The sequence below is a fragment of the Triticum urartu genome, chromosome 5A (genome assembly GCF_056163025.1).
Source record: "Triticum urartu cultivar PI428250 chromosome 5A, HENAU_Tu73, whole genome shotgun sequence".
Lineage (NCBI taxonomy): Eukaryota > Viridiplantae > Streptophyta > Magnoliopsida > Poales > Poaceae > Triticum > Triticum urartu.
Window position 1 is genome coordinate 586,200,645 of NC_141877.1, and position 25,415 is coordinate 586,226,059.

General features: G+C 44.4%; 3 protein-coding genes across 8 annotated transcripts; 1 reads left to right on the forward strand and 2 right to left on the reverse strand.

Moving 5' to 3' along the window:
- Nucleotides 1-10,391: 10,391 nt before the first annotated feature.
- On the reverse strand, nt 10,392-13,702 carry LOC147973088 (GTP-binding protein-like protein). Its single transcript, XM_087521877.1, has 11 exons — nt 13,331-13,702; nt 12,699-12,887; nt 12,542-12,595; nt 12,053-12,163; nt 11,904-11,966; nt 11,577-11,831; nt 11,333-11,479; nt 11,224-11,251; nt 11,030-11,100; nt 10,853-10,912; nt 10,392-10,754 (listed from the first exon to the last, which is right to left on the reverse strand). Exons 1-11 carry the CDS (start codon nt 13,601-13,603, stop codon nt 10,686-10,688), a joined length of 1,320 nt encoding a protein of 439 aa, XP_087378003.1. The 5' UTR covers nt 13,604-13,702; the 3' UTR covers nt 10,392-10,685.
- Nucleotides 13,703-13,780: 78 nt separating this feature from the next.
- Nucleotides 13,781-24,307, forward strand: LOC147973089 (Tetratricopeptide repeat (TPR)-like superfamily protein). Of its 5 annotated transcripts, none has more exons than XM_087521874.1 (7): nt 13,781-16,330; nt 16,906-17,109; nt 17,263-17,402; nt 17,861-18,015; nt 18,114-18,170; nt 18,550-18,760; nt 23,988-24,307. In XM_087521874.1, the coding sequence occupies exons 1-2, from the start codon at nt 13,790-13,792 to the stop codon at nt 16,918-16,920; spliced, it is 2,556 nt and encodes an 851-aa protein (XP_087378000.1). In that variant the 5' UTR covers nt 13,781-13,789; the 3' UTR covers nt 16,921-17,109; nt 17,263-17,402; nt 17,861-18,015; nt 18,114-18,170; nt 18,550-18,760; nt 23,988-24,307. The 5 variants fall into 5 exon arrangements, with proteins under 5 accessions (XP_087378000.1, XP_087378001.1, XP_087377998.1 ...); XM_087521875.1 differs by lacking the exon at nt 23,988-24,307 and adding an exon at nt 21,162-22,452 and having other exon boundaries at nt 17,828-18,015; XM_087521872.1 differs by lacking the exon at nt 23,988-24,307 and adding an exon at nt 21,162-22,452.
- On the reverse strand, nt 18,353-22,190 carry LOC125530005 (NagB/RpiA/CoA transferase-like superfamily protein). Of its 2 annotated transcripts, none has more exons than XM_087521878.1 (9): nt 21,916-22,190; nt 21,694-21,821; nt 21,475-21,544; nt 21,280-21,387; nt 20,887-21,060; nt 20,482-20,599; nt 20,302-20,368; nt 19,070-19,268; nt 18,353-18,693 (listed from the first exon to the last, which is right to left on the reverse strand). In XM_087521878.1, exons 1-9 carry the CDS (start codon nt 22,087-22,089, stop codon nt 18,523-18,525), a joined length of 1,209 nt encoding a protein of 402 aa, XP_087378004.1. In that variant the 5' UTR covers nt 22,090-22,190; the 3' UTR covers nt 18,353-18,522. The 2 variants fall into 2 exon arrangements, with proteins under 2 accessions (XP_087378004.1, XP_048550376.2); XM_048694419.2 differs by lacking the exons at nt 18,353-18,693; nt 19,070-19,268 and adding exons at nt 19,777-20,142; nt 20,749-20,805 and having other exon boundaries at nt 20,887-20,982.
- Nucleotides 24,308-25,415: the final 1,108 nt, after the last annotated feature.

Sequence of the window (25,415 nt, forward strand, 5' to 3'; positions counted from 1 at the left end):
TCGGTCACCGGAGACGTTATCACGGTCTCCTTCTTGCACCGGCATTGTGTCACCGGAGCCGTCCTCACGGTCTCCTTCTTGCACCGGCATTAGGTCACCGAAGCCATCATAATCATAGCCAGCTGCTTCCAGACCATCGGTGTCGTTGAGAAACAATGAGCAGACGACATCACTTCCTCGTGCGATTATGTCCCCCAACAACTCTTCTTGTACTTCGTCTCGGGCGGTGTCTATAGTTTCTACAAATATTTACAACATGGCAATTATTATTCAAACATGACAGATGGATATATTAGTGGCAAACGTAGAACTAATATTAATTAGTGGCCTCGACGCTGCTTCTCTAGGGTTTGGAGTGGCCTCGACGACCCTTGTTCCCGATAAAAAAAGAGGAAGAAGAAGAAAAAAAAGAGGAGAAGAAAGACTTGTGGGACGTGGATGTAGTGTCCGACACCGACGGCCACATGTATCTCACATCGACGATACTTTCTATTTAGGGTTTCCTCTACCGCTCGGCGACCCTGACCCTCGACGACCCTCGTTCCCGATAAGAAAAAGAGGAAGACGATTTTTTTCTTCTTCTTCCTCTTTTTTTTATCGGGAACGAGGGCCGCCGAGCGGTTCTTTCTTCTCCTCTTTTTTTCTTCTTCTTCCTCTTTTTTTTATCGGGAACAAGGGCCGTCGAGGGTCAGGGTCACCGAGCGGTAGAGGAAACCCTAAATAGCAAGTATCGTGGGTGTGAGATACATGTGGCCGTCGGTGTCGGACACTACATCCACGTCCCACAAGTGACGCGGGTCGACGCCCGCATCACTTGTGGGACGTGGATGTACTGTCCGACACCGACGGCCACATGTATCTCACACCGACGATACTTGCTATTTAGGGTATATCGACCCCCCCTCGTGTTGAAGTTATCGGGAGGTGGTATATATATCGACCCCCCCTCGTGTTGAAGTTATCGGGAGGGGGTATATCGACCCCCCCTCGTGTTGAAGTTATCGGGATGGGGTATATCAACCCCCCCTCGTGTTGAAGTTATCGGGAGGGGTATATCAACGACGACAGACCCGATAAAACATAAGAATACGAAGAAGAAATGAAAAGAGGAGAAGAAGAAAAGAATAGAGGAGAAGATCGAAGAAAAAAAAGAGGAGAAGAAGAAAGGAATAGAGGAGAAAGAAGAAAAAATAGAAAATTTCTATTTTTTTCTTCTTCTCCTCTATTCCTTTCTTCTTCTCCACTTCCTTTTCTTCCTCTCCTCTTCTTCTCCTCTTCCTTTTCTTCCTCTCCTCTTCTTCTCCTCTTCCTTTTCTTCCTCTCCTCTTCTTCTCCTTTTTCCTCTTCTTATTTTCCTTTTTCCTCTCCTAAATATATAAAACTTTTCTAGAAATGAAACTAACCTAAAATGTACTAAATCAGAGAAAATATATAGATAATCCTTTTCTAAATATTTAAATCTAACTTTTGCATATATGAACATATATACACAGAGAACATACAAACATATATACATTTTTATAAAAAAGCAAAATACAAAATACAAACATATAGAACTAAATAAAACGGGGGGGGACCAACGGAGGGGCGGGGCGACGGCGACGGGCGGGGCAGGGGCGACGACGACGGGCGGGGCGGGGCAGGGGCGACGGCGACGGGCGGGGCAGGGCGACGACGATGGGCGGGCCGGGGGCGACTGCAGGGGCGGCGGGCGAGGGCACGTGCGACGGCGACGGCGCGGTCGGGGGCGACTGCAGGGGCGGCGGGCGAAGGCACGTGCGACGGCGACGGCGCGGTCGGGGGCGACTGCAGGGGCGGCGGACGGCGTCGGGGCAGCCTGGCGGCGTCGATGAGCTCGGCGTCGTCGGGGCAAATGGTCGATGAGAAACTGAAATTTTCACAAGTCCTGGTTATACACCAAGAGCATTGGTCCCGGTTCGTGGCACCAACAGGGACCAATGCCACCTTTAGTCCTGGTTGGTACCACCAACCGAGACCAAATGCCTCTTTTCAGCAGCCCAAAGGGCGGGAAGCGGCGGCCTTTGGTCCCGGTTGGTGGCACCAACCGGGACTAAAGGGGGGCATTGGTCACGGTTTGTGCCACGAACCGTGACCAATGCCCCCTTTAGTCCCGGTTGGTGCCACCAACCGGGACCAAAGGCCTGCGCCTGCCAAAGCCGCGATGCGGTGGGATGTTTAGTCCCACCTCGCTAGCTGAGGAGCGGCCGCACCTGTTTATAAGCGCTGCCCCGCCCTCTCCATCGAACTCCTCAGAACTGCAGGCCTTTGGGCCTAATCTTAAACCGCTATGCCTATGAGCCTGTTGGGCCTTCTGCGGGCCTGAATCCTGGCCCATGGATGGGCTTCTAGTCGTATTCAGGCCGTGGTGGCCCAGTAGGTGGCATTTTTTTACTATTTTTTTTCATTTCTACTTAGAACTAAATACTTATACTTTTTAGTGATTTTTTTCTTTTAGGTCACAAAAATTATAAACTTTCTGTTAGTGCCATTAGTTTTAAAATTTGAATAGTTTAAATTTGATTTTTTTAAAATTTGTTGGAATCACTAGTTTATGAATAACTTTACTATAAAAATTGATTTTTGACTCATTCTTTTTCCTGCTATTTAATATTACTGTGTTTTATCATTATACTCAATTTGGTAATTTTAATTAGTCATAACAAATATTATAGGCATTTTTTTCTTTTTTGCTATTTACTTTTTTCATTTCTACTTAGAACAAAATACTTATAGTTTTTTAGTGATTTCTTTTTTCTTTTAGGTCACAAAAATTATAAACTTTCTGTTAGTGCCATTAGTTTTCAAATTTGAAAACACTTTTTTTCTTTTTTTTCTTTTAGTGCCTATTTTTTTCCAGTTTTTTTGTTTTGTTTTCTGCATTATTTATTTTCTTTTGTTTTTTGCTGTATTTTTTAATTATTTTTTCTTTTAGTTTTAGAAAAATTATAAACTTTCTGTTAGTGCCATTAGTTTTCAAATTTGAAAACACTTTTTTAGTTTTTTTGCTTTCTTTGTTGCTTTATTTATTTTATTTTGTTTCTACTTACAACAAAATACTTATTGTTGCTATTTTATTTTTTTTTCCAGTTTTTTTGTTTTGTTTTCTATATTATTTATTTTCTTTTGTTTTTGCTTTATTTTTTAATTCTTTTTGCTTTTAGGTCAGCAAAATTATAAACTTTCTGTTAGTGCCATTAGTTTTAAAAAATTATAAACTTTCTGTTAATGCCATTAGTTTTCAAATTTGAATAGTTAAAATTTGAATTCTTTGAAATTTGTGTGAATCACAAGTTTGTGATTAACTTTACTAAAAAATGAACATAGATGCACCTATATAGAAAATTCGACCTAAATTCATAGTTTTCAAATGAACTCTGAAAAGGTTGGCATAGCATACTCGTATGTTACAAAGTTGGCATGGTATCATCATAATAGTTGCGGGAGAAAGTCTTCACTTTTTCTTCGCTTGTGTCATTTGCTTATTGCGCCGTAACCATGGATAATCTTCATCGTTTATCAGGATGCTTGGGTCAGCCTTGACATTGAAGGGAGGAATTTCATGAAACTTTTCATAATCTTCAGACATGTCTGTCTTGCCCTCCACTCCCAGGATATCCCTTTTTCCTGAAAGAACTATGTGGCGCTTTGGCTCATCGTATGATGTATTCGCTTCCTTATCTTTTCTTTTTCTCGGTTTGGTAGACATGTCCTTCACATAGATAACCTGTGCCACATCATTGGCTAGGACGGACGGTTCATCAGTGTACCCAAGATTTTTCAGATCCACTGTTGTCATTCCGTACTGTGGGTCTACCTGTACGGCTGTACCCCGCCGCCTGACAGATTGACCCATTTGCACTTAAACAAAGGGACCTTAAAATCATGTCCGTAGTCAAGTTCCCATATGTCCACTATATAACCATAATATGTGTCATTTCCGCTCTCGGTTGCTGCATCAAAGCGGACACCGCTGTTTTGGTTGGTGCTCTTTTGATCTTGGGCGATTGTGTAAAATGTATTCCCATTTATCTCATATCCTTTGTAAGTCAATACAGTCAAAGATGGTCCCCTGGACAATAAGTACAGCTCATCACAAACAGTGTTGTCACCTCTGAGACGTGTTTCCAACCAACTACTGAAAGTCCTGATGTGTTCACATGTAATCCAGTCGTCGCACTGCTCCGGGTGTTTGGAGCGCAGACTGTTCTTGTGTTCATCGACATACGGGGTCACCAAGGTAGAGTTCTGTAGAACTGTGTAGTGTGCTTGAGACCAAGAATATCCGTCCCTGCATATTATTGAGTCACTTCCAAGAGTGCTTTTTCCAGTCAGTCTCCCCTCATACCGCGATTTAGGGAGACCTATCTTCTTAAGGCCAGGAATGAAGTCAACACAAAACCCCATAACATCCTCTGTTTGATGGCCCATGGAGATGCTTCCTTCTGGCCTAGCGCGGTTACAGACATATTTCTTTAGGACTCCCATAAACCTCTCAAAGGGGAACATATTGTGTAGAAATACGGGCCCCAGGATGACAATCTCGTCGACTAGATGAACTAGGACATGCGTCATGATATTGAAGAAGGATGGTGGGAACACCAGCTCGAAACTGACAAGACATTGCGCCACATCACTCCTTAGCCTTGGTACGATTTCTGGATCGATCACCTTCTGAGAGATTGCATTGAGGAATGCACATAGCTTCACAATGGCTAATCGGACATTTTCCGGTATAAGCCCCCTCAATGCAACCGGAAGCAGTTGCGTCATAATCACGTGGCAGTCATGAGACTTTAGGTTCTGAAACTTTTTCTCTGGCATATTTATTATTCCCTTTATATTCGACGAGAAGCCAGTCATGACCTTCATACTGAGCAGGCATTCAAAGAAGATTTCTTTCTCTTCTTTCGTAAGAGCGTAGCTGGCAGGACCTTTATACTGCTTCGGAGGCATGCCGTCTTTTTCGTGCAAACGTTGCAGGTCCTCCCGTGCCTCAGGTGTATCTTTTGTCTTCCCATACACGCCCAAGAAGCCTAGCAGGTTCACGCAAAGGTTCTTCGTCACGTGCATCACGTCGATTGAAGAGCGGACCTCTAGGTCTTTCCAGTAGGGTAGGTCCCAAAATATAGATTTCTTCTTCCACATGGGTGCGTGTCCCTCAGCGTCATTCGGAACAGCTAGTCCGTCGGGACCCTTTCCAAAGATTACGTGTAAATCATTGACCATAGCAAGTACGTGATCACCGGTACGCATGGCGGGCTTCTTCCGGTGATCTGCCTTGCCTTTGAAATGCTTGCCTTTCTTTCGACATTGAATGGTTGGTCGGAAGAAATCAACGATGGCCCAGGTACACATTCTTCCTGCATTTGTCCAAGTATATACTTTCAGTGTCATCTAAACAGTGCGTGCATGCGTGGTATCCTTTGTTTGTCTGTCCTGAAAGGTTACTGAGAGCGGGCCAATCATTGATGGTCACGAACAGCAACGCCTTTAGGTTAAATTCACCCTGTCTGTGCTCATCCCACGTGCGTACACCGTTTCCATTCCACAGCTGTAAAAGTTCTTCAACTAATGGCCTTAGGTACACATCAATGTCGTTGCCGGGTTGCTTAGGGCCTTAGATGAGAACTGGCATCATAATGAACTTCCGCTTCATGCACATCCAAGGAGGAAGGTTATACATACATAGAGTCACGGGCCAGGTGCTGTGATTGCTGCTCTGCTCCCTGAAAGGATTAATGCCATCCGCGCTTAAAGCAAACCATACATTCCTTGGGTCCTTTGCAAACTCATCTCAGTACTTTCTCTCGATTTTTCTCCACTGAGACCCGTCAGCGGGTGCTCTCAACTTCCCGTCTTTCTTCCGGTCCTCACTATGCCATCGCATTAACTTGGCATGCTCTTCGTTTCTGAACAGACGTTTCAACCGTGGTATTATAGGAGCATACCACATCACCTTCGCAGGAACCCTCTTCCTGGGGGGCTCACCGTCAACATTAGCAGGGTCATCTCGTCTGATCTTATACCGCAATGCACCGCATACCGGGCATGCGTTCAGATCCTTGTATGCACCGCGGTAGAGGATGCAGTCATTAGGGCATGCATGTATCTTCTCCACCTCCAATCCTAGAGGGCATACGACCTTCTTTGCTGCGTATGTACTGTCGGGCAATTCGTTATCCTTTGGAAGCTTCTTCTTCAATATTTTCAGTAGCTTCTCAAATCCTTTGTCAGCCACAGCATTCTCTGCCTTCCACTGCAGCAATTCCAGTACGGTACCGAGCTTTGTGTTGCCATCTTCGCAATTGGGCTACAACCCTTTTTTGTGATCCTCTAACATGCAATCGAACTTCAACTTCTCCTTTTGACTTCCGCATTGCGTCCTTGCATCGACAATAACCCGGCGGAGATCATCATCATCAGGCACATCGTCTGGTTCCTCTTAATTTTCAGCAGCTTCACCCGTTGCAGCATCATTGGGCACATCATCTGGTTTCTCTTGATCTTCACCAGCTCCCCCCGTTGCAGCATCACCGTATTCAGGGGGCACATAGTTGTCATCATACTCTTCTTCTTCGCCGTCTTCCATCATAACCCCTATTTCTCCGTGCCTCGTCCAAACATTATAGTGTGGCATGAAACCCTTGTAAAGCAAGTGGGAGTGAAGGATTTTCCGGTTAGAGTAAGACCTCGTATTCCCACATTCAGTGCATGGACAACACATAAAACCATTCTGCTTGTTTGCCTCAGCCGCATCGAGAAACTCATGCACGCCCTTAATGTACTCGGAGGTGTGTCTGTCACCGTACATCCATTGCCGGTTCATCTGCGTGCATTATATATAATTAAGTGTCCAAATTAATAGAAGTTCATCATCACATTAAAACCAAAGTACATACATAGTTCTCATCTAACAACATATAGCTCTCCAGAGCATCTAATTAATTAAACCATATATCGAAACTATGTAAAACATTTCAATGCGAAAACAAATGCGATCGTAATCGCAACCAAGGTAACAATTGATCCAACGGCATAATGATACCAAGCCTCGGTATGAATGGCATATTTTCTAATCTTTCTAATCTTCAAGCGCATTGCATCCATCTTGATCTTGTGATCATCGACGACATCTGCAACATGCAACTCCAATATCATCTTCTCCTCCTCAATTTTTTTATTTTTTCCTTCAACAAATTGTTTTCTTCTTCAACTAAATTTAACCTCTCGACAATAGGGTCGGTTGGAATTTTCGATTCACATACATCCTACATAAATAAAATCTATGTCACGTTGGTCGGCATAATTTTCATAAACAATAAATGAACCAATAGTTATAAAGATAATGTATATACCACATCCGAATCATAGACAAGACGAGGGCCGACGGGGGCGGATACAAAAACCATCGAACTATATAAGATGCAATAATAAAAGTAAGAAAATAATACAAGTATCTATGTAAACATACAAGTAAGAATATTTTTCCTTTCAGAAAGAAGATAAGAACAAGAGGCTCACCACGGTGGTGCCGGCGATGAGCTCGGCGCGGGTGATCGACGGCGGTGAAGACGGGGACGGGGCGTGACGGACCGCTAAACCTAGACAAATATTGAGGAACATGGAGCTTGGAGGTCGAGCTTGGAGAGGAGAAAGCTTAAGTAGTGTGGCTCGGGCATTCCATCGAACACCTTGTGTGCATAGGAGGTGAGCTAGAGCACCACCAAGCCCTCTCCCCCTCGGCCAGAAAAAAACAGAGCAGTGTGCTCTGCTCTTACGTGAGGGGGTATATATAGGCACCTCATTGGTCCCGGTTGGTGGCATGAACCGGGACTAAAGGGGAGCCTTTGGTCCCGGTTCAAGCCACCAACCGGGACCAATGGTGGTGGGCCAGGCGCGAGGCCCATTGGTCCCGGTTCGTCCCACCAACCGGGACCAAAAGGTCCAGATGAACCGGGACCAATGGCCAACGTGGCCCGGCCGGCCCCCTGGGCTCACGAACCGGGTCCAATGCCCCCATTGGTCCCAGTTCTGGACTGAACCGGGACTAATGGGCTGACCCGGCCTGGACCGTTGCCCCCTTTTCTACTAGTGCCTCAAGCAATTGCCACATTCGATGCTCTTTCATTTTCAGCGTGGCCACAATAGGGCTCCTCCTGTCCATCTATGAAATTTGTCCCCTTTAAGCTGGTAGGTGATAATGCATTACGGAACATCGTTGTCTCATTACCCCCCACTCAGTAGGACACCCTTCTATCTTTTCTTCTGCGACAATAGCTCTTCCACTAGGACACCCTTCTATATTGATGGTGTCTCCAATAGTTGCATAACATTTGAAGTAGGAGCATTTGGCCGTGAAGGTTGGAGAAGATGATACTGATCTCGATCGCGCTATTGATACCCAACATCCTTTTGGCCCACTAGGTTTAGAGAGCACCATTTTGACAAAGGCCATAAAAAGATGATGGTGCCGGCCAGGCCACTTCGCTATTGAGGATTAGCCAACACAGGTCTATTTATAACTCAATGAAGTTGACTTGACATGCTTGTCACATCAAGGTCATTCAAGCCGTTGATCAAAGGTCTTCTTGCCGAGGAGCTCGAGGCTCAAGAGTATGCTCGCTACTCATGGTATCAACAACCTAGGATCGTTGCTAGCTAGGGAGCTCATCTTTCATGCCCGATGGACGCAATTTATAGATCCATGGCTCGAAGAACAATGCCATCCTGATCTTGAAGCTCAATCATGAGTCAAACATGAAGGTTGGGATCTATGATTCCATCCACTACACGGAGAGGGAGATCACTCGTCATTATCACCCTATTTTTCCCTACTTATGAGGAGGGTCATGTGCATGTTGTGGTGGGCTTTGGGTTAGGGTATATTAGAAATACCTGATGTTGATGATGGATGATCAAGCTATTATTGGTGGTTTTTGCATCATGATTGCAAGACAAAACCCCTGATGGTTTGTGAACCGAGCCCAACTAAGATGGTTAGGTTCCTTGTGATGGAGCCAACCCACCATGGTTCAAGTCCTAAACTCTTGCATTTTACCAGATTTATTTCAGACTTTTGGTGATGTTCGTTCAATGGGAGAAGACATTCCTGTCGACTATGAAGGCGCCTGTGGTGGCTTCGTCATAAGATATTATGCCGGTTCAGTATCCCGACAAATCTCATAAGGGTAGGGCATGCGTTCTTAGGGGTGAGTGTATGTGTGTGTATATGACATCTATGTGTTGTACTATGTTAAAAAAGTAGAGACGGTTTTAAATTGCTCCGACATGAACAGTAAATTTGATTTTTTTTCTTCAAAAAAAGTATGTTTGTCTTTTTGCACCGAATATGCTCGGAGTGTGCTATGAAAAATTTCATGGAGAAATGACCACGGAAATTTGCATGCTCCTAGCACACTCAAGCATCCTTGGTGCTAAAAAAACAGAATATTTTTCTATTTATTCGCGAAATTTACTGTTCATGAGGAGCAGATTGGATTATCGATTGTGATGATGTATATTTATATTGTGATATCAAATCAATGTGGTATTATCACACTCTTGAGAAGAGGCATTCACAATCAGTGGCGGAGGCAGAAAAATTGGATTAGGGGGGGGGGGGGGGGGCAAGTGCCACTGAAATAGGTTGGGGAGGGCCAATTCATAGAAAAATAGATGTTTAGTAGTAAAAAAAAATTCTAATTCAACACTATTCACCAGTAATTTAGTAGTAAATTCATGTTGTTAGGGGGGGCCAGGGTCCGTGCTGGCACCCCCTGTCTCCGCCACTGTTCACAATGCCAGCAACTAAGCGTCAGAGAGAAAAACATGGTGATTTCTCACCTAGGCCCGCCCCACGCGCCCGTGGCACAAAAGATATTTCCTGCTATGGTGTGTGTGTTCCCACTTCTCATGTATCACTTATATACATATGTGTGTTGTACCAATTTATCTCTTTTTGAATATACTCCACTTCCTCTTTATCATAGTGTAAGAAAACGTCTTGCATTTTGATACAGAGGGAGTACTTGGATAGTATGAGGTACTCCAAAATGGATTGCATATTCTCTTTACCAAAATATCTATTCTGCTTGCATAATTAGCATATGTTGTCCTTTTATAAATGAGAAAAGGTTATAAAATGTAAATGGCCCAGATGACAATTTTCATGTAACATAAAATGAGGCAATCTTAGAAATAACTTTAGATGTTGGAGTAATTACCGAAGTCATTTAGGGGGTAATTAAGAACTTCAGATGTTGGAGTATATTGGAGTTATAGACTCCTGGGATTACATAATACTATAACTAATTTGTAGATAACTTTTGTCTTAATATATTGCAGTAGGACACTCTCCTACTGTTTGTTACTTCAAAAAGGGATTACATATTATTGCTCATAATATAACAGGCAGAGTTTATTGAAGTGATTTACAAAACTCACTAAGGATCCCAAGTTATGATGCAGACCCATTAAGTATCCGCAGATGTTACATAAAACAAAAATGATTGTATTTTCCTCTGAAAATGCAATGTTGCCGAGTACATGAACAATTGATGCCTCAAAGACAAAATCTGATGGTCGACCCAAATTTTGTCTTGCCTTGTAAGTCCGTATGAAATTCGAGTTGAATAAAGCCTGGAACTTCTTGCATGGTATCGTTGTCACACATTGAATCGGAAGAGCATGACATCTCCTTCCTGCACAATATACTCCTTCCCTTCCAACCTCATCTGCAGTCATAGAGAGGGAAATAAATAAAGAAATTTCCTTATGTGCTTCATCTCTAAAACTAGCTAGTATTTATTCATATAAGTGCACATATTGTTACCACTCCCTTCTCCCTTGCTGCTCCAAGAGTACCCGCCGCAACAAAATCATCGTAAGATACCTGAGTCATGGTATGTGACCGTTGTGAAATTATTAAAATAACACCAGAAAATAATGGTACAGTACATGAAAAGAACCTGAAACTATCTCATTACTAGCACAGTACCCTGATACTTACAGTTTCAGCTCTAATGAAGCCTTTCTGGAAGTCGCTATGAATAACTCCGGCTGCTTGAGGTGCAGTCATGCCTGTAACAATAACATCCAAGACAAAACATAGTCAAAATTTTGTGCCCATGGTGCAAAAAGATGAAGGCAGTTCCTACAGTAATTGAAAATACAGTAACAGAATTGTGAGAATGCGAATAAAACCTGCAATAATGGTCCAAGCTTTTGTTTCCTGACAAAAGGAAAAAAAAGGATTTGAAAGTTAGGATCAACAGCTGAAGAACAAAGTGTCTTAACAGCAGAAGAGATTCACCTGCTCTCCGGTAGTGAAATAAGTTCTTAGTCCCAAAAGGTTATATGTTGCTTTTACCAAGTTGCCTAGCCCACTTTCGGCAACATCAAGAGAATTTAGGTATTCAACTCTCTCTTCCAGTGGTAGTTCAGACAGTTCAGCCTCAACCTGGTGCACTCACAATTTCATTAGCTTACATAGATAATAGATCAGGTGAAATTGTCTAATGCCTAGGTCGATGCATATGGTATCACTTATCACAAACCTGAGCTGATATTGTAACCATGCCAGATTTCAGCTCTGATGCTAGTTTGGCCACCTCCTGGACATGGGGATTTTTATCAGGGTCGGCAAGATCAGACTCTGTTACATTAGCAACATAAATGACTGGCTTCATAGTGAGCAGATAAAGATGTTGTATAGCTTCTTTCTCATGGTCAGGCAAATCAACAGATCTTGCAGGCTTTCCATCCATAAGTGCATCCAGAATTTTTTCTAATCCTGACCTTTCCGCTCCTTCCTGAGTAATGAAAACTGGAATCAAGAACAAAACCTATCAAATAATGGTAGAGCTTGTGAATATCTTACTTACCTTCACTTTTACTTGTGGATCCTTAGTTTTGCTCTTTTTAAGCTTATCCAATCTCTTCTCTATCTGCAGTATTTTACAAAATTCTTGGTTAAGTATGAACATAAACAAAAAAATAAATCCACACTTAAATCCCTCGCCCATTATATTACCTGTTCAAGATCACAAAATATGAGTTCTAAGTTAATCACATCAATATCTGACTTGGGATCAACTTTTCCATTCACGTGAACAATATCATCATCTTCAAAACATCGCACAACCTGAAAATCCAATGAAGAAAAGATTGGTGCTAAGTTCATCCTTAGAACCTCAACAACCAATAGCCTATTGTGTTTTTCAAACTAAATGCAAGGCAGCACAACAAGGACCAAGTCCCATTAATGAATAACAGTGCCAGAAAAAAGGGTAATCATCGGATGTTCCAACATTGTACAACTACAACCACTGAACTGATAAAGGAACATCTATTGGAGAATTATAGTGATTCAAAATCTGCAAAATAAGAGGACACCAACAGAATGGCATGCAGCAGTTGAGAAAACATGGGAATGCAGCTAGTAAAAAAGATGCAAAGTTTGAGTTTCCAGAAACTTGACAAATGCCTGAGAGCACAAACATATAAAAGTCAGCAAACTGACCTGGAGTATAGAATCAACTTCACGGATGTTTGAAAGAAATTGATTTCCCAGTCCCTGAAGTCAACAACCAGGTAAACATTTTCATATATAAACTATTGAAAAACAATCATCGACATGTTGTGTTCTGCACTTGGAGTAAAACGAAGACAGCTGGTACCTCTCCTTTGCTTGCTCCTTTGACGAGGCCTGCAATGTCGACAAGCTCAATGGATGTCGGGACCGTCTGCTTGGACTTGCTTAACTTTGAGAGCACGTCCAAGCGAGGATCGGGAATAGCCACGACGCCAGTGTTTGGGTTTATGGTGCAGAAGGGAAAGTTTGCAGCTTGGGCCTTCCCATTTTCAACCTAACAGCATTGAGAAACGAACTCACATTTTGTTATTGCGATAAATACATGCCAATTGCATTTCACATTGCGAAACATAGAAACCATTCCATGAAGCAGTCATTGTTGCAAGAGCATAAATTATGCAGTGAGCGTGAATAACACAAGAAACAAGAATAATTCATCAAAACTCTCTTCATGTTCCAAACATATTAACCATTTCAACCTTTGGACGACAGCATCTCTAAGCGGCAAAACATCGAACACTTCAAATGCAGTGACATTGGCCCTACAGTCCTACAGGCACGCTTTATATACTAGAAAAACCAGTGCACGAATAGAAGGAGAAAATTTCATTGCCCCCGGCTACTTCGAGCTCTGGACAAGACGACATCCTTCTCACGGACAGGAGCATTTTTAATTTTCAAGCAGCGGGTTCTGTATGTGTTCAATTGGTGACTTACAATGGCGTTGAAGAGGGTGGACTTGCCGACGTTGGGCAGGCCGACGATGCCGGCGCGGAGGCTCATGCTAATCTTCGCGTTGCGGCCCGAGGAGTACCGCCGCGCGCCGCCGCTGCCGACGACGCCGCCGACGCCCCGGCTCCGCTGCCAGCGCAGGAGCAGCGCCGAGGAGGCGCGAGAGGAGGGCAACGGCAAGGGCGTCGTCGCCGGCACGGCCGGCGTCCGCGTGAACCCCACGAACGCCGAGCCGAGGGCGCGGGACATCGTCGCCATGGGCACTCGCCGCCGGCGAAGCAGGCGGGAAGAGGCGGAGGCGTACGGCGAGAGACACACGAGAGACTAGCGCGAGATAGAATAGAGCGATAGGACCACGTGAGCGGCACGTGAGAGTTGAAGCCCATAGCGCACTTTTCCGTCTCGTTTCGTTTCCCTCCTCGCGTCGCCCTCGCCGGCGCTGCCATGCGCCGCCGCGTCCTCATCCGCCTCAGGCCACCGGCGCGGCGATGCTTCTGCGCGCCGCTCTCGACCGCGGCCTCGACGGCGGCGGCCGCGCCCAGCGCCTACCGCCTGCTCGCGCTCCTCCGCGGCTGCGTCGCCCCGCCGCACCTCCCGCTGGGCCTCCGAATCCACGCGCGCGCCGTCACCTCGGGCCTCCTCACGGCCGCCGACGGGCCGGCGGGCGCGCTCCAGACGCGGCTCATCGGCATGTACGTCCTGACGCGGCGCTTCCGGGACGCGGTCGCGGTCTTCTCCTCGCTCCCGCGCGCGGCCGCCGCGTCGGCGCTCCCCTGGAACTGGCTCATCCGCGGGCTCACCATGGCCGGGCACCACCGCTTCGCCGTGCTCTTCTACGTCAAGATGTGGGCGCACCCGTCCGCGCCGCGGCCGGACGGCCACACCCTCCCCTACGTCGTCAAGTCGTGCGCCGCGCTCGGCGCGCTCGCCCTCGGCCGCCTCGTGCACCGCACCGCGCGGGCGCTCGGGCTCGACCGCGACATGTACGTCGGGAGCGCGCTCATCAAGATGTACGCGGACGCCGGCCTCCTGGGGGGCGCGCGCGAGGTGTTCGACGGAATGGCCGAACGGGACTGCGTCCTGTGGAACGTGATGATGGACGGGTACGTCAAGGGTGGCGACGTGGCCAGCGCGGTGGGGCTGTTCGGAGCCATGAGGGCGTCCCGCTGTGACCCCAACTTCGCGACCCTGGCGTGCTTTCTGTCTGTGTGCGCCACGGAGGCTGACTTGCTCTCAGGGGTGCAGCTCCACACCCTGGCGGTGAAGTATGGGTTAGAGCCAGAGGTCGCCGTGGCGAACACGTTGGTGTCAATGTACGCCAAATGCCAGTGCTTGGATGATGCGTGGAGGTTGTTTGACCTGATGCCGCGGGACGATTTGGTAACCTGGAACGGGATGATATCCGGGTGCGTTCAGAACGGGCTTGTCGACGATGCATTGAGATTGTTCTGTGACATGCAGAAGAGTGGTCTTCAGCCTGATTCAGTTACACTGGCAAGCTTGTTACCAGCTTTGACCGATTTGAATGGTTTCAAGCAGGGGAAGGAGATACATGGCTACATTGTCAGGAACTGTGTGCATTTGGATGTCTTCTTGGTGAGTGCTTTGGTGGACATATATTTCAAGTGCAGGGATGTGAGGATGGCACAAAATGTCTTTAATGCTACAAAGACCATCGATGTGGTTATTGGTAGTACAATGATCTCGGGTTATGTTCTTAATGGGATGAGCGAAGCGGCAGTGAAAATGTTTCGGTACCTCTTGGAAGTGGGCATCAAACCAAATGCCGTCATGGTAGCTAGCACGTTGCCAGCATGTGCTTGCATGGCTGCTATGAAGCTTGGTCAGGAGCTCCATGGGTATGTTCTGAAAAATGCATATGAAGGAAGGTGTTATGTGGAGAGTGCATTAATGGACATGTATGCGAAATGCGGTAGACTTGACCTTAGCCATTATATCTTCTCTAAGATGTCTGCTAAGGATGAGGTGACATGGAACTCGATGATTTCAAGCTTTGCACAGAATGGGGAACCTGAAGAAGCTCTTGAGTTGTTTCGTCAAATGAGTATGGAAGGAGTGAAGTACAGTAATGTGACCATATCTTCCATCCTATCAGCATGTGCAGGCTTACCAGCTATATATTATGGAAAGGAGATCCATGGTATCATTATAAAGGGTCCCATAAGAGCAGATGTGTTTGCTGAGAGTGCTCTCATAGATATGTATGGCAAATGTGGGAACTTAGAATTGGCTTTTCGTGTTTTTGAATTCATGCCTGAGAAGAATGAAGTGTCATGGAATAGTATAATCTCTGCCTATGGGGCTCATGGCCTTGTTAAAGAGTCGGTGAGTTTATTATGCCGCATGCAAGAGGAAGGATTCAACGCAGACCATGTAACATTCCTTGCTTTGATATCTGCTTGTGCTCACGCTGGGCAGGTTCAAGAAGGACTCCGACTTTTTAAATGCATGACTGAGGAATATCAGATTGCACCTCGAGTGGAACACTTAGCTTGCATGGTTGACTTATATAGCCGGGCTGGGAAGTTGGATAAAGCCATGCAATTTATTGCTGACATGCCTTTCAAGCCGGATGCTGGCATTTGGGGTGCTCTTCTCCATGCTTGCCGTGTGCATCGCAACGTTGAACTTGCAGAGATTGCTTCTCAAGAACTATTCAAGTTGGATCCTCATAATTCAGGTTATTATGTGCTCATGTCCAATATCAATGCTGTTGCTGGACGGTGGGATGGTGTGTCAAAAATGAGAAGATTGATGAAGGACAAGAAAGTTCAGAAGATACCTGGTTACAGCTGGGTAGATGTTAATAATACCAGCCATTTATTTGTTGCAGCAGACAAAAGCCACCCTGATTCTGAAGATATTTACATGTCTTTGAAGAGCCTTCTTCTAGAACTAAAACATGAAGGCTACGTTCCCAGGCCAGACATATGTTATACCACGCAACCAGACAACACCACCCAGGTTCAGCAATGATTTCTCTGCAGATTATTTTATTCACCATGCATTTTCATAGTTCAAACCCTTGTTCAACCATTGCGTTTCTTTGTTCTTATCACCTTCTGTAACTAAAATGATACAAAAATGAACTATTTGGACAAGGTCCCGCTGTATTGCTGATCCATCCATGTCAAACTAAATGAGACAGCAGGAATCAGGATCAGTATACTGTCATTCCTAATGAGGTGACAACATATTACATTTTTTCCTTTAACATAGTTTGCAGGTTAGTAAAAAAAATCGTTCTTGTATATATATTTTCTTCTTCTAGAACATGCACCGAAATGCGTGTCATTTTGTATTAGGAGTCGAAGAACTAAGAACCAAAGCCGACTAAAACCCAAAACTGTACAGTTAGTTGCAGAAAAAGCCATTTTAATATGGTATAGTCGTTTAGTGATTTGCTTGCCTGTTTTGTTCTGTTTCTATGTTGCTGTAGAAGGCAAGTTTGGGCGATTTGGAAGACTGTCCCATGCAGTTAGTTCTTTTGTCTTCTCAATTGCAATTGAGAGTATACTAATGTTCTTTTCTTACTGTAGGTAATGACAATTTGATTGTGATTTATCCCAGTGGAAGTTATCTGATATTCTGATGGTGATAAAGGAGAACTCGTTATTGTACAAATGTTGCATAGAGCAAAGCAAAGATTCTACTGCAGTACGATTCCATGTTTCCATGTGAAGAAGTGGCGAGTTGACTTGCTTGTGCATCAGCTGAACCCTAAACGCTCAATTCGTAATGCAGTAAGAACACATGCCCCTTTTGTTTTGTTTGTTTTCTGGTTAACTTCTTTATCATCCTTTGCAAAGATATGATAGTTGTAAGAAAAAGCCTATTCTCATTTTCTCCTTTTTGTTTAACTACGAGTTCTAATTCCTAACACTACTTTTCCACAGAAATTCAAATGGCCATGGAATGTGTCAGGTCCATCTTGGTCATGTATCACCTGTACATAGGCGCGGTCTTATCAACAAAGTTCATATAATTCTTTGACGGCTCAAACTCTCAATGCTGACAGTTTATTCCTTGGGACTGTGTAAGTTCTGCAAGCTAACTTGTATGGCCTTTTCGTCTTGAACTTGGACAGCATTATTCTATTTGTGTGCCATAATGTTCTACTCCCTCTGTTCCTAAATATAAGTCTTTTTAGAGATTTGAATATGAACTACATACGGATGAATATAGACGTATTTTAGAGTGTAAATTCACTCATTTTGCTCCGTATGTAGTCCATATTAGAATCTCTAAAAAGACTTATATTTAGGAACGGAGGGAGTAGAAGCTATTGGTGTAATTTCTTGGAAAGTTATGTCCCGTGAAAAGAAAATCTAAAAGTGCTGTCCGGATGGATAAATCTAAGCTATTGGTGTATAGATTGTGCTAAAGTTAATCATTTTTGTCCAGTGAAAAGAATATCTAATTCTGTTGGTTCTGAGTTTCGTGTTTCTGCCCTCTACACAGTTTTTTGGTCATTTCGTAAGCCTAGTTATGCAGGTTGACAGGCCTGTGAAAACCATAAGAACACGTGAGATTCAACATTTTCACAACAGCTCGACATGCTTATGAAACAAGGTTGTGTAGCACAACAAGGTTAACGATGAAATGTGAGCGACCTGTTGAGTCAGTCGATCATTTGAACTGATCACTAGGTAATTTTATTGTTTCTCCCTACTGCTATGTGCACACCTTTCAAACAAGTCTTGTATCAGTGAATTGATCGCCATATATGCTTGAATTCGTGTCACAGGTCTTTGGATCTAGAACAGAGGACCCCTGGGTGGTATGGCTTGGAGTTATTCTATAGGTCTGTTCAAATCTTGACAAGAAATATTATCGTTTGATGAAAATGATAACTTGCTGAAAATTCACATTTGCTCTTCAGATGTTTCGGAACAGAATATGGAATAGTAGTTAATTGGCCAGCCATATATTTGTTTCCTCTATAGTTCATACTTCATACATGATACGAAATCAGTCGCAGAGAAATAACTCAAAATGCATAATATATTTTCATCAGCCGGTGTTTTGGTCCACAATTAGAACTTGAATAATAACAATCTCACATGCTCAAGTTTGGCAGGTTAATCTCAAGGTCACTTTACATGTCATAAATCACGCTTGTTAACTCTTATTATATTCCTGTAAGAGAACTTGACTCATATCTCATCATCCAATATTTTCAGATCATTTGGAAGCTTCTCGCGCCGTATCTGCGCAAGACTCTGGGGATTTCTCGTCGCGTCCAGCATCCTATCCAAGAACTGAACGAACCGGCGATCCTCGTGAGCAACCTGTGGGTCTGAAAACCTAGCAAGGTTATCTTGATCCTGCACCATTACAAGCAAAAGGCATTGATAAATGGACGAACTCTTCAAGAGAAGCAACATACACATGGTACTAACCATCCTCCAAAAATACCACTGTTTATTTTTTCAGAAGTATGCACAGGTTAGGTTTTATTTCATGACTACCTCATCGCTCGATTCGAAACTGTAAATAAAACGCTGGGCAATCTTGCATTTATTCGTTCAGACCAAGAAAACCTTCAGCCGTTATGCATAAAATAAATAAAAAACATGTTGATTTGGTGGAGAAATGGGTCCAGGGGCACTCATTGCTTTGCCCATCAGCAAGTTGCAGGAAGAGACCCTGCATTCATCCATTCCTGGGAGAAATCTGTGGGTAAAGTAAAGAAGGGCGAACCTTGCTTGCGCTGCCCGCGCCGGCTTGCTCACACGCGCTGCTGCAGAACGATGGATGGCTCGCCGTAGGAACCAGACGGCGGAGCCCCTCCCCGCGTCCGAACAGCTGCGACCGGCGGTCGCCGGGGGCGAGACGGCAGATGGAATGGATCCTCCTGAGCAGCATCTCCGACGCCATGCCTGCTCCCTTCTCCTCTCCTCTAGCTTTCCCCTGCTCCAAGTACTTGGGTGGGAACAGAATAGAGCCGTCCAGGGTGTATTAGTAGCAGCAGCAGCAGTACGCAAGGTATCGCATCTTGGCTGGTCGCGGAAGGCGTCGGTGCGCCGGTGGTGACCTCGTCTGAACCGACCGGGTCCTACGGACCGTTGACCGGTAGCACAACGTTAGTTGAAACCTGAGTAGATTTTTTTCTAGAAGAGTTGAAACTTAGGTGGAAGTGGAACGCGTTTGGTCTCTTCGCTGGTCATTTTTGTTTAATTGTTTTCAGTCCCCAGGCTTAGTTAGCCTCTGAGCTGTGATATAAGTATAATAATAACCTAATAGGACTAAGCGTGGGTTCCAAGTTTAAGTCCCCTGGCTTAGTTAGCCATGGTTGATCGCAGCCATGCATTCCTTTGTGTGCACGGCTGGGTCAGAGATGGTCCATTGCAATACGCAACTCACAGTACTAGTGAACAGTGAAAGCGTAGAGGTTTAGCTGCAAAAGATGCCTCAGGCCGAACTGGCAGATGCCATCACATGACCAACTTATATAAACATGTGATTCAGATTCTTCAGAGTGCTAGCAGAGTCAGTAGCTGCACATATCTGAAGATCATATTCATACATCCGTAGGGGAAAACTTTGGACATGCCACACAGAATTTTACACGTCGGACGGTACAAAAAATAGCTATCGCACGTTTGACTCATTGCATTTTTTTTTCACCAGCCAACTCGCAATAGATTCTCCCGTCGAAATGCGGGGGAAATGGTTGCTCTGCAACTCAATTGTAGATTTATGTGTTTGGTATCACCGATGACTTCCGATCCAAGACCTGAACTTCCCCTTTCGACGCAATTACGGCATACGGCCTGCATGTAACAGATTGTAATATCTTAGACACTGCAGCGTGTAGCTGCATACGCGTTGTTTGCTTTGTGGTCTAATACCTTTTTATTCGTTTGTTTTTGAAGCATGCTGGTTAAAAACTGGATTTTTGTTATAGAAATTGCTTAGGTTGAGAAACTTACATAGTGTTGCAAATTATCCCATGGTCCACAACGCCAACGATTTTCTCCAAGTCTTCTGCTACCTTTCCTGCACGGTGACCAAAGGAACCAGCTAAAAACTCCACTGGAAAAATAGTTGCTGATTTATTATGTCGAATTTAGATCCTCCGAGAGGTAACAGGCTTCCATTTACGCACATACCAAGATCCTGGATTGGGGTTGTGAAGATAACATCAAGTATGTGATGGCCCTCCTTGGTTACCAGCGGGAAGTCGCCTCCCGATGGACCGGCAGTTCCAATTGATGGCCTCCTCCAAACCTTCAGGCAATCACACAATGGTTATCAGTCAAAAAGGGTTCTCTTTTTGCCGGGTCGGCAGGGCACGGACAGGTTTCAGGTTCAGAAACCCATTAGCTGCTCAGAGTATGAAATTTCAGAAATTATTAAGAGATTGATTAGCTGTGCACCTCTGCGTCGCCTAGGAACAAATCATCAATCTCTTCAGCGGTGTCGATCCAGTTCCCCTGAAATGATCTGCCCCTCTCTTAACGAACATTACAGAGAACTGATCTGATGTCTGGTGGCAGAAGGTAGAGATTGCTTACACTTTTGACCAAAACTGGAATGGATCCCTCGATGCCATTCACATATTTGTCGTTGTCAATGATAAAGGCAACCTTGTCAGCCGATTCAACAATACCCTGTGGTTCCAGACCAATCAAGAGTTGCATATAGGAAGATGAGATAATAATATAATTGACATAACAGAAATATCTGCAGTGAACACAAGCAAATAGTTACATTGTATTTTTTTTTCAGAAAACAGCAATATTTCCATCTTCATGAACTTACTAAGATGCATGCTTGTTCGACTTTTCAGGAAACAAAAAGGACAAGTGATGATTTAGACAGACACAAGTCAGGGAGGCAGGGAGCCTGAATGGGTTTAAGCAGTTTTTGAAGAGCTGGTTTACAAATTTCTGAAGAGTTGCGCTAACCTTCTCTTGTATGAAAGAAGGCTGTCCGCTTTCGGTTTTCCCGCGCCCGATGACAGCAGCGAGTGTGCCCTCTTCAATTACATCAGCATCAGCGAAAGCAAAGTCAATCTATACGTCAGTGAGCATGGTTTCAGCCAAAATCCTCTTCTTTCTTGCCTGCAAGATTTACAATGGTGACAAGAGAATAGAGCGTACTTGGGCGCCTTCCTCGTGGCTGCCGACCTTGATCCCGGCTTTCTCCGCCTCACTTGCACAGATCACAGACCTGGCTGATCAACCCCAACAACCGATTAGACGCAACCGATGATCAGGAGCGAGCGAATGCATGCGGGATTGCGGTTGTGCAGGATGCAAGTAAAGCTCATGTGGCACAGATGAACCACGGAGTGGCAGTGAAGCAATTGGAATGCTTACGAGGGTATGCCGACAATGCCGGTCAGCGAGCCTCGCCGGAGGCGCGTGCCGAGGTACTGGACGGCGAGCCCGGACGCGGCGCCGGAGCCGAGCCCGACCACCATCCCGCTCTTCACAAACTCGTCCACCTGAAACAATGCCGCATAATACGAGATAAGTGCCTCAGCATTCGAAGGAAGCCGCCGTGAATGCTGGAGGACGGCAGAGCGTCTCCCTTATTACCGTGAGCTTGGCGGCGTCGAAGAGACGGACGACATCGGCGTCGGCGGCGGCCGCGCAGGCCACCGAGGGTCGTCCCCGGAGACAGCGCACGGCGTGGCGCGGCCGCGGTCGCCGGCACAGGGGGACCCGCGCGTGCGAGCCTGCCGCGATGCTTGCTCTGGCGACTGCCTCCATGGAGACGAGCGGCGAACACGGGGGCTGCCTCTCTGCTCTAGCGTCAGCTTTGCCGGTGTAGCGTAGCGGTTTCGAGACCTGCCACACAGTTTGGGTAAGCACCACCGCTTCAGAGGATAAGGAGTGTGACAGCGCACGAGCGGCGCGACAATTCCAAGTGAAATAAGATGTGTTGGGACTTGGGAACCCATGTTTTTCTCTGCTCTGCCCACTCCAAGAAATTGTGAAATTACTATATCTTTTTATTAAGATTTCCATCATGGTATAAATGATACCCCTCCGTCTCATAATGTGACATTTCTTAATATTACGTTAGTGTCAAAAAACGTCTTCCATTATGAGACAGAGGAGGTACTTTTGTTACTTGAGGCTACTCAGACTACTCATTATGATATCTTTTTATTAAGATTTCCATCATGGTATAAATGATACCCCTCCGTCTCATAATGTGACATTTTTTAATATTACGTTAGTGTCAAAAAACGTCTTACATTATGAGACAGAGGAGGTACTTTTGTTACTTGAGGCTACTCAGACTACTCATTATGAGGAGTATCATATACTAGTATCATGTATGATACACATAGAATAGTATAATAGATAATTTTATTTATGACCATGCATGACATAAAGTAGCATATCATTTACTATGATATGATATCTACTTATATTACTCTAACCATCTCTCTTGTTTAATTCTTTGTCACATCAGCGTGTTTGCTATTCCTGAGTGCATGGTATCGATTAAGATATCACCATTATAGCCCGCCTCAGTTTCAAGAGATGACAGTAAAAATACGTCACGTGTTAATTAGGTGCTATTGAGCGAAAGTATTATTCTAATCTCGAGCACAAATGCACCTGCATGAACATAATTCCAAAAAATTGCAAGCATAACTAAATTGAAAGACATCTGATTTTTTTTGGATGAACATCAACAAGTTTCCCATCATCTTGCAAAATTTCTTCACTAAAATACATCTGTAGAGGTGTGTGCTAAAATAAAGTGTGTGCTCGCAAATCTTTAGCAATTGATACTTGTATGTCTTTGTGTTGTACTCTTAAAGTCAAGCGTGCCTTATATCTTAGCCATTACTGCCACTGCCACATGGTCAACAACATCATGGGACCCTAGAAACCGCTGTCATGAGAGGTGAGCAAGGAAAGAGACCTATGTCATCTACCTCATGCAGTAGCCTATATGTACAACTTTTACATGTTCGGTTTATATGGGAAAGTGCTTTTAATAGGTCTAATATATGCCATCTACCAGTTGCATCTTGCTCTACATATGCTTCTATATGCCATCTACCAACTACTCATTTCATACATCAGAAGCGACCCTTGTGAATGGTTCAAACTATGTGATCATTTAAGCTCTATGATTCTAGTACATGTTAGTTTGTTTGAATAGACCACCAAAACAAAACCATGCTCGATCATGGAATTCACATCACTTGAGGTTGGCAGTGGACTTAGCTGTGCCATATATAAGGAAGCACCATATATTGGCATGACGCGCAAGGTGCGCATTGTAACATACAAACAACTTAAGCGGCTTATAAGTTACTCGGAATGAGTGGCCTTAGGAAAATATCTACTCCATCCATCCCATAATGTGGGACGGAGGGAGTATCACACTATCGCAGTTTGATCATTGGAGACATCAAGTTTGTCGCGCTTCACTCTTTTTTTTTGTTTCTTTGCAACAAATGTCAGTTTTCCTCTCCAATTTTCCAGGGCCGTTTTGACCTTTGGTAAGCCCCCTATCCATTGGCAAGTAGTATAGATATTGCTGCTAGTTTTGGTTATTTTTCCTTACATCTTCTCTAGTACATGACTTCTGATCTATTTTCCTTCTGCCAATTCTTGACTTCTCATCAGCTGGTGCACTGCAGATTACAGACTTTGACATCATGTTCCTGCGTATCATGACATTAAGGGCGTCCATAAATTTTGGTCCAGTCATTGTTTCTTTGAACCATGAGGTTTGTAATAAAATTGCTCATTAATTCCTTGGCGGGAATGAGAGTGAGGAGGCATGGACCTAGGCTGCTATGATCAGAAGGTGAGCCCGATGATGTTATAGTTTTGGTGGCCAGCTATTTTGTCCAGGTTGAGTGCTAATGGAATCAAGAGTTCATCTAAGAAAACAAATTCTTGAACTTACACTACTTCTAAACATTTCATTTGAACCATATCTATTGATTATTTTTCATATCGATATCGTTATTTGTTGCGCTGTATTTTGCCGGCTAGACAACCATGGAAGTACTTGTACGCTAGACAAGAGAAATCTAAACATTGTGTCGGTCGCCATACATGGTGGTTGTGCAGGTGTCCTTTCATGGTGTATCTTCATGTTGTCTTCATCCATCCACACCCTATGGACCCATCAAATGATTTTTGGAGGGTCCCATTTAGGATTAGTTCACAGATGCAGGTGGCGGGTTGCCCCATAGGAGTTTTGACGCTCTGTAGCGGTGTAATGCTAGCGTGCACTGCACGACTAATGCTTTCGAATCTGGTACAAGCGTTAGGGAGCTTCTTCGATCATCGTGGCTTTGCCATACAATCACACATCAATTGTCCTATGTTGGTTGGGCAAAAGCCCCGTTCTGGCAAAAGCGTCGTTCTGTCATTCATTAGTTGGATCTAACAACTAAAGTCGTGTGCCATCGACTATGTGAAGGTTGTCTTGGATATTAGTGTGCCTCTGGTGAAATCTAGCCTTCAATTGTTGGATCAGGAAGACGACAGTGAGGTGAACTCGATAGTAAAATCATGTGTTCCGCCTTCACTGACTGGTTTAAGAGATGCTGGTGTGCTGGTGTTGATACCTTGTTGAATGTGTTGTTTTGGTACCCCGATCCATATACTAAATGTGTTGCTTCTTTTTAGTGGTTTAAATTTAGTAATGAATTGCAAGATTAGCAAGTTGTCGTGTAATCTGTGCTGTGATTTAGTGACGTTAGCCATTTTTTCTTTTCATGTTGTTTTTGGCCTCAAAGTCTTGAGCTTTGTATGAATAAAATGAGGTATGTTTATCGAATGATTCAAAGGCTGAGATAATGATCCTTGCGCTGTGTAAATGTGTATACAAGTCGTTATTAATATTTGATCACACCGGTTTGTAAGCATATTTCGCTCAAGATAGACATAGCTACCCTGAACACTATGATGGTAGGTTCCACAAAATAATATATTAAAAATAAGAGGCTGAGTTCCTCTACTTGTCACCTATCATGGTTCATAATTGCACTGTACCTAGAGCCATCAACATGGCAGGGAGAGACTTGAAAGTAACTTTGCCACGTGCAAAGCTT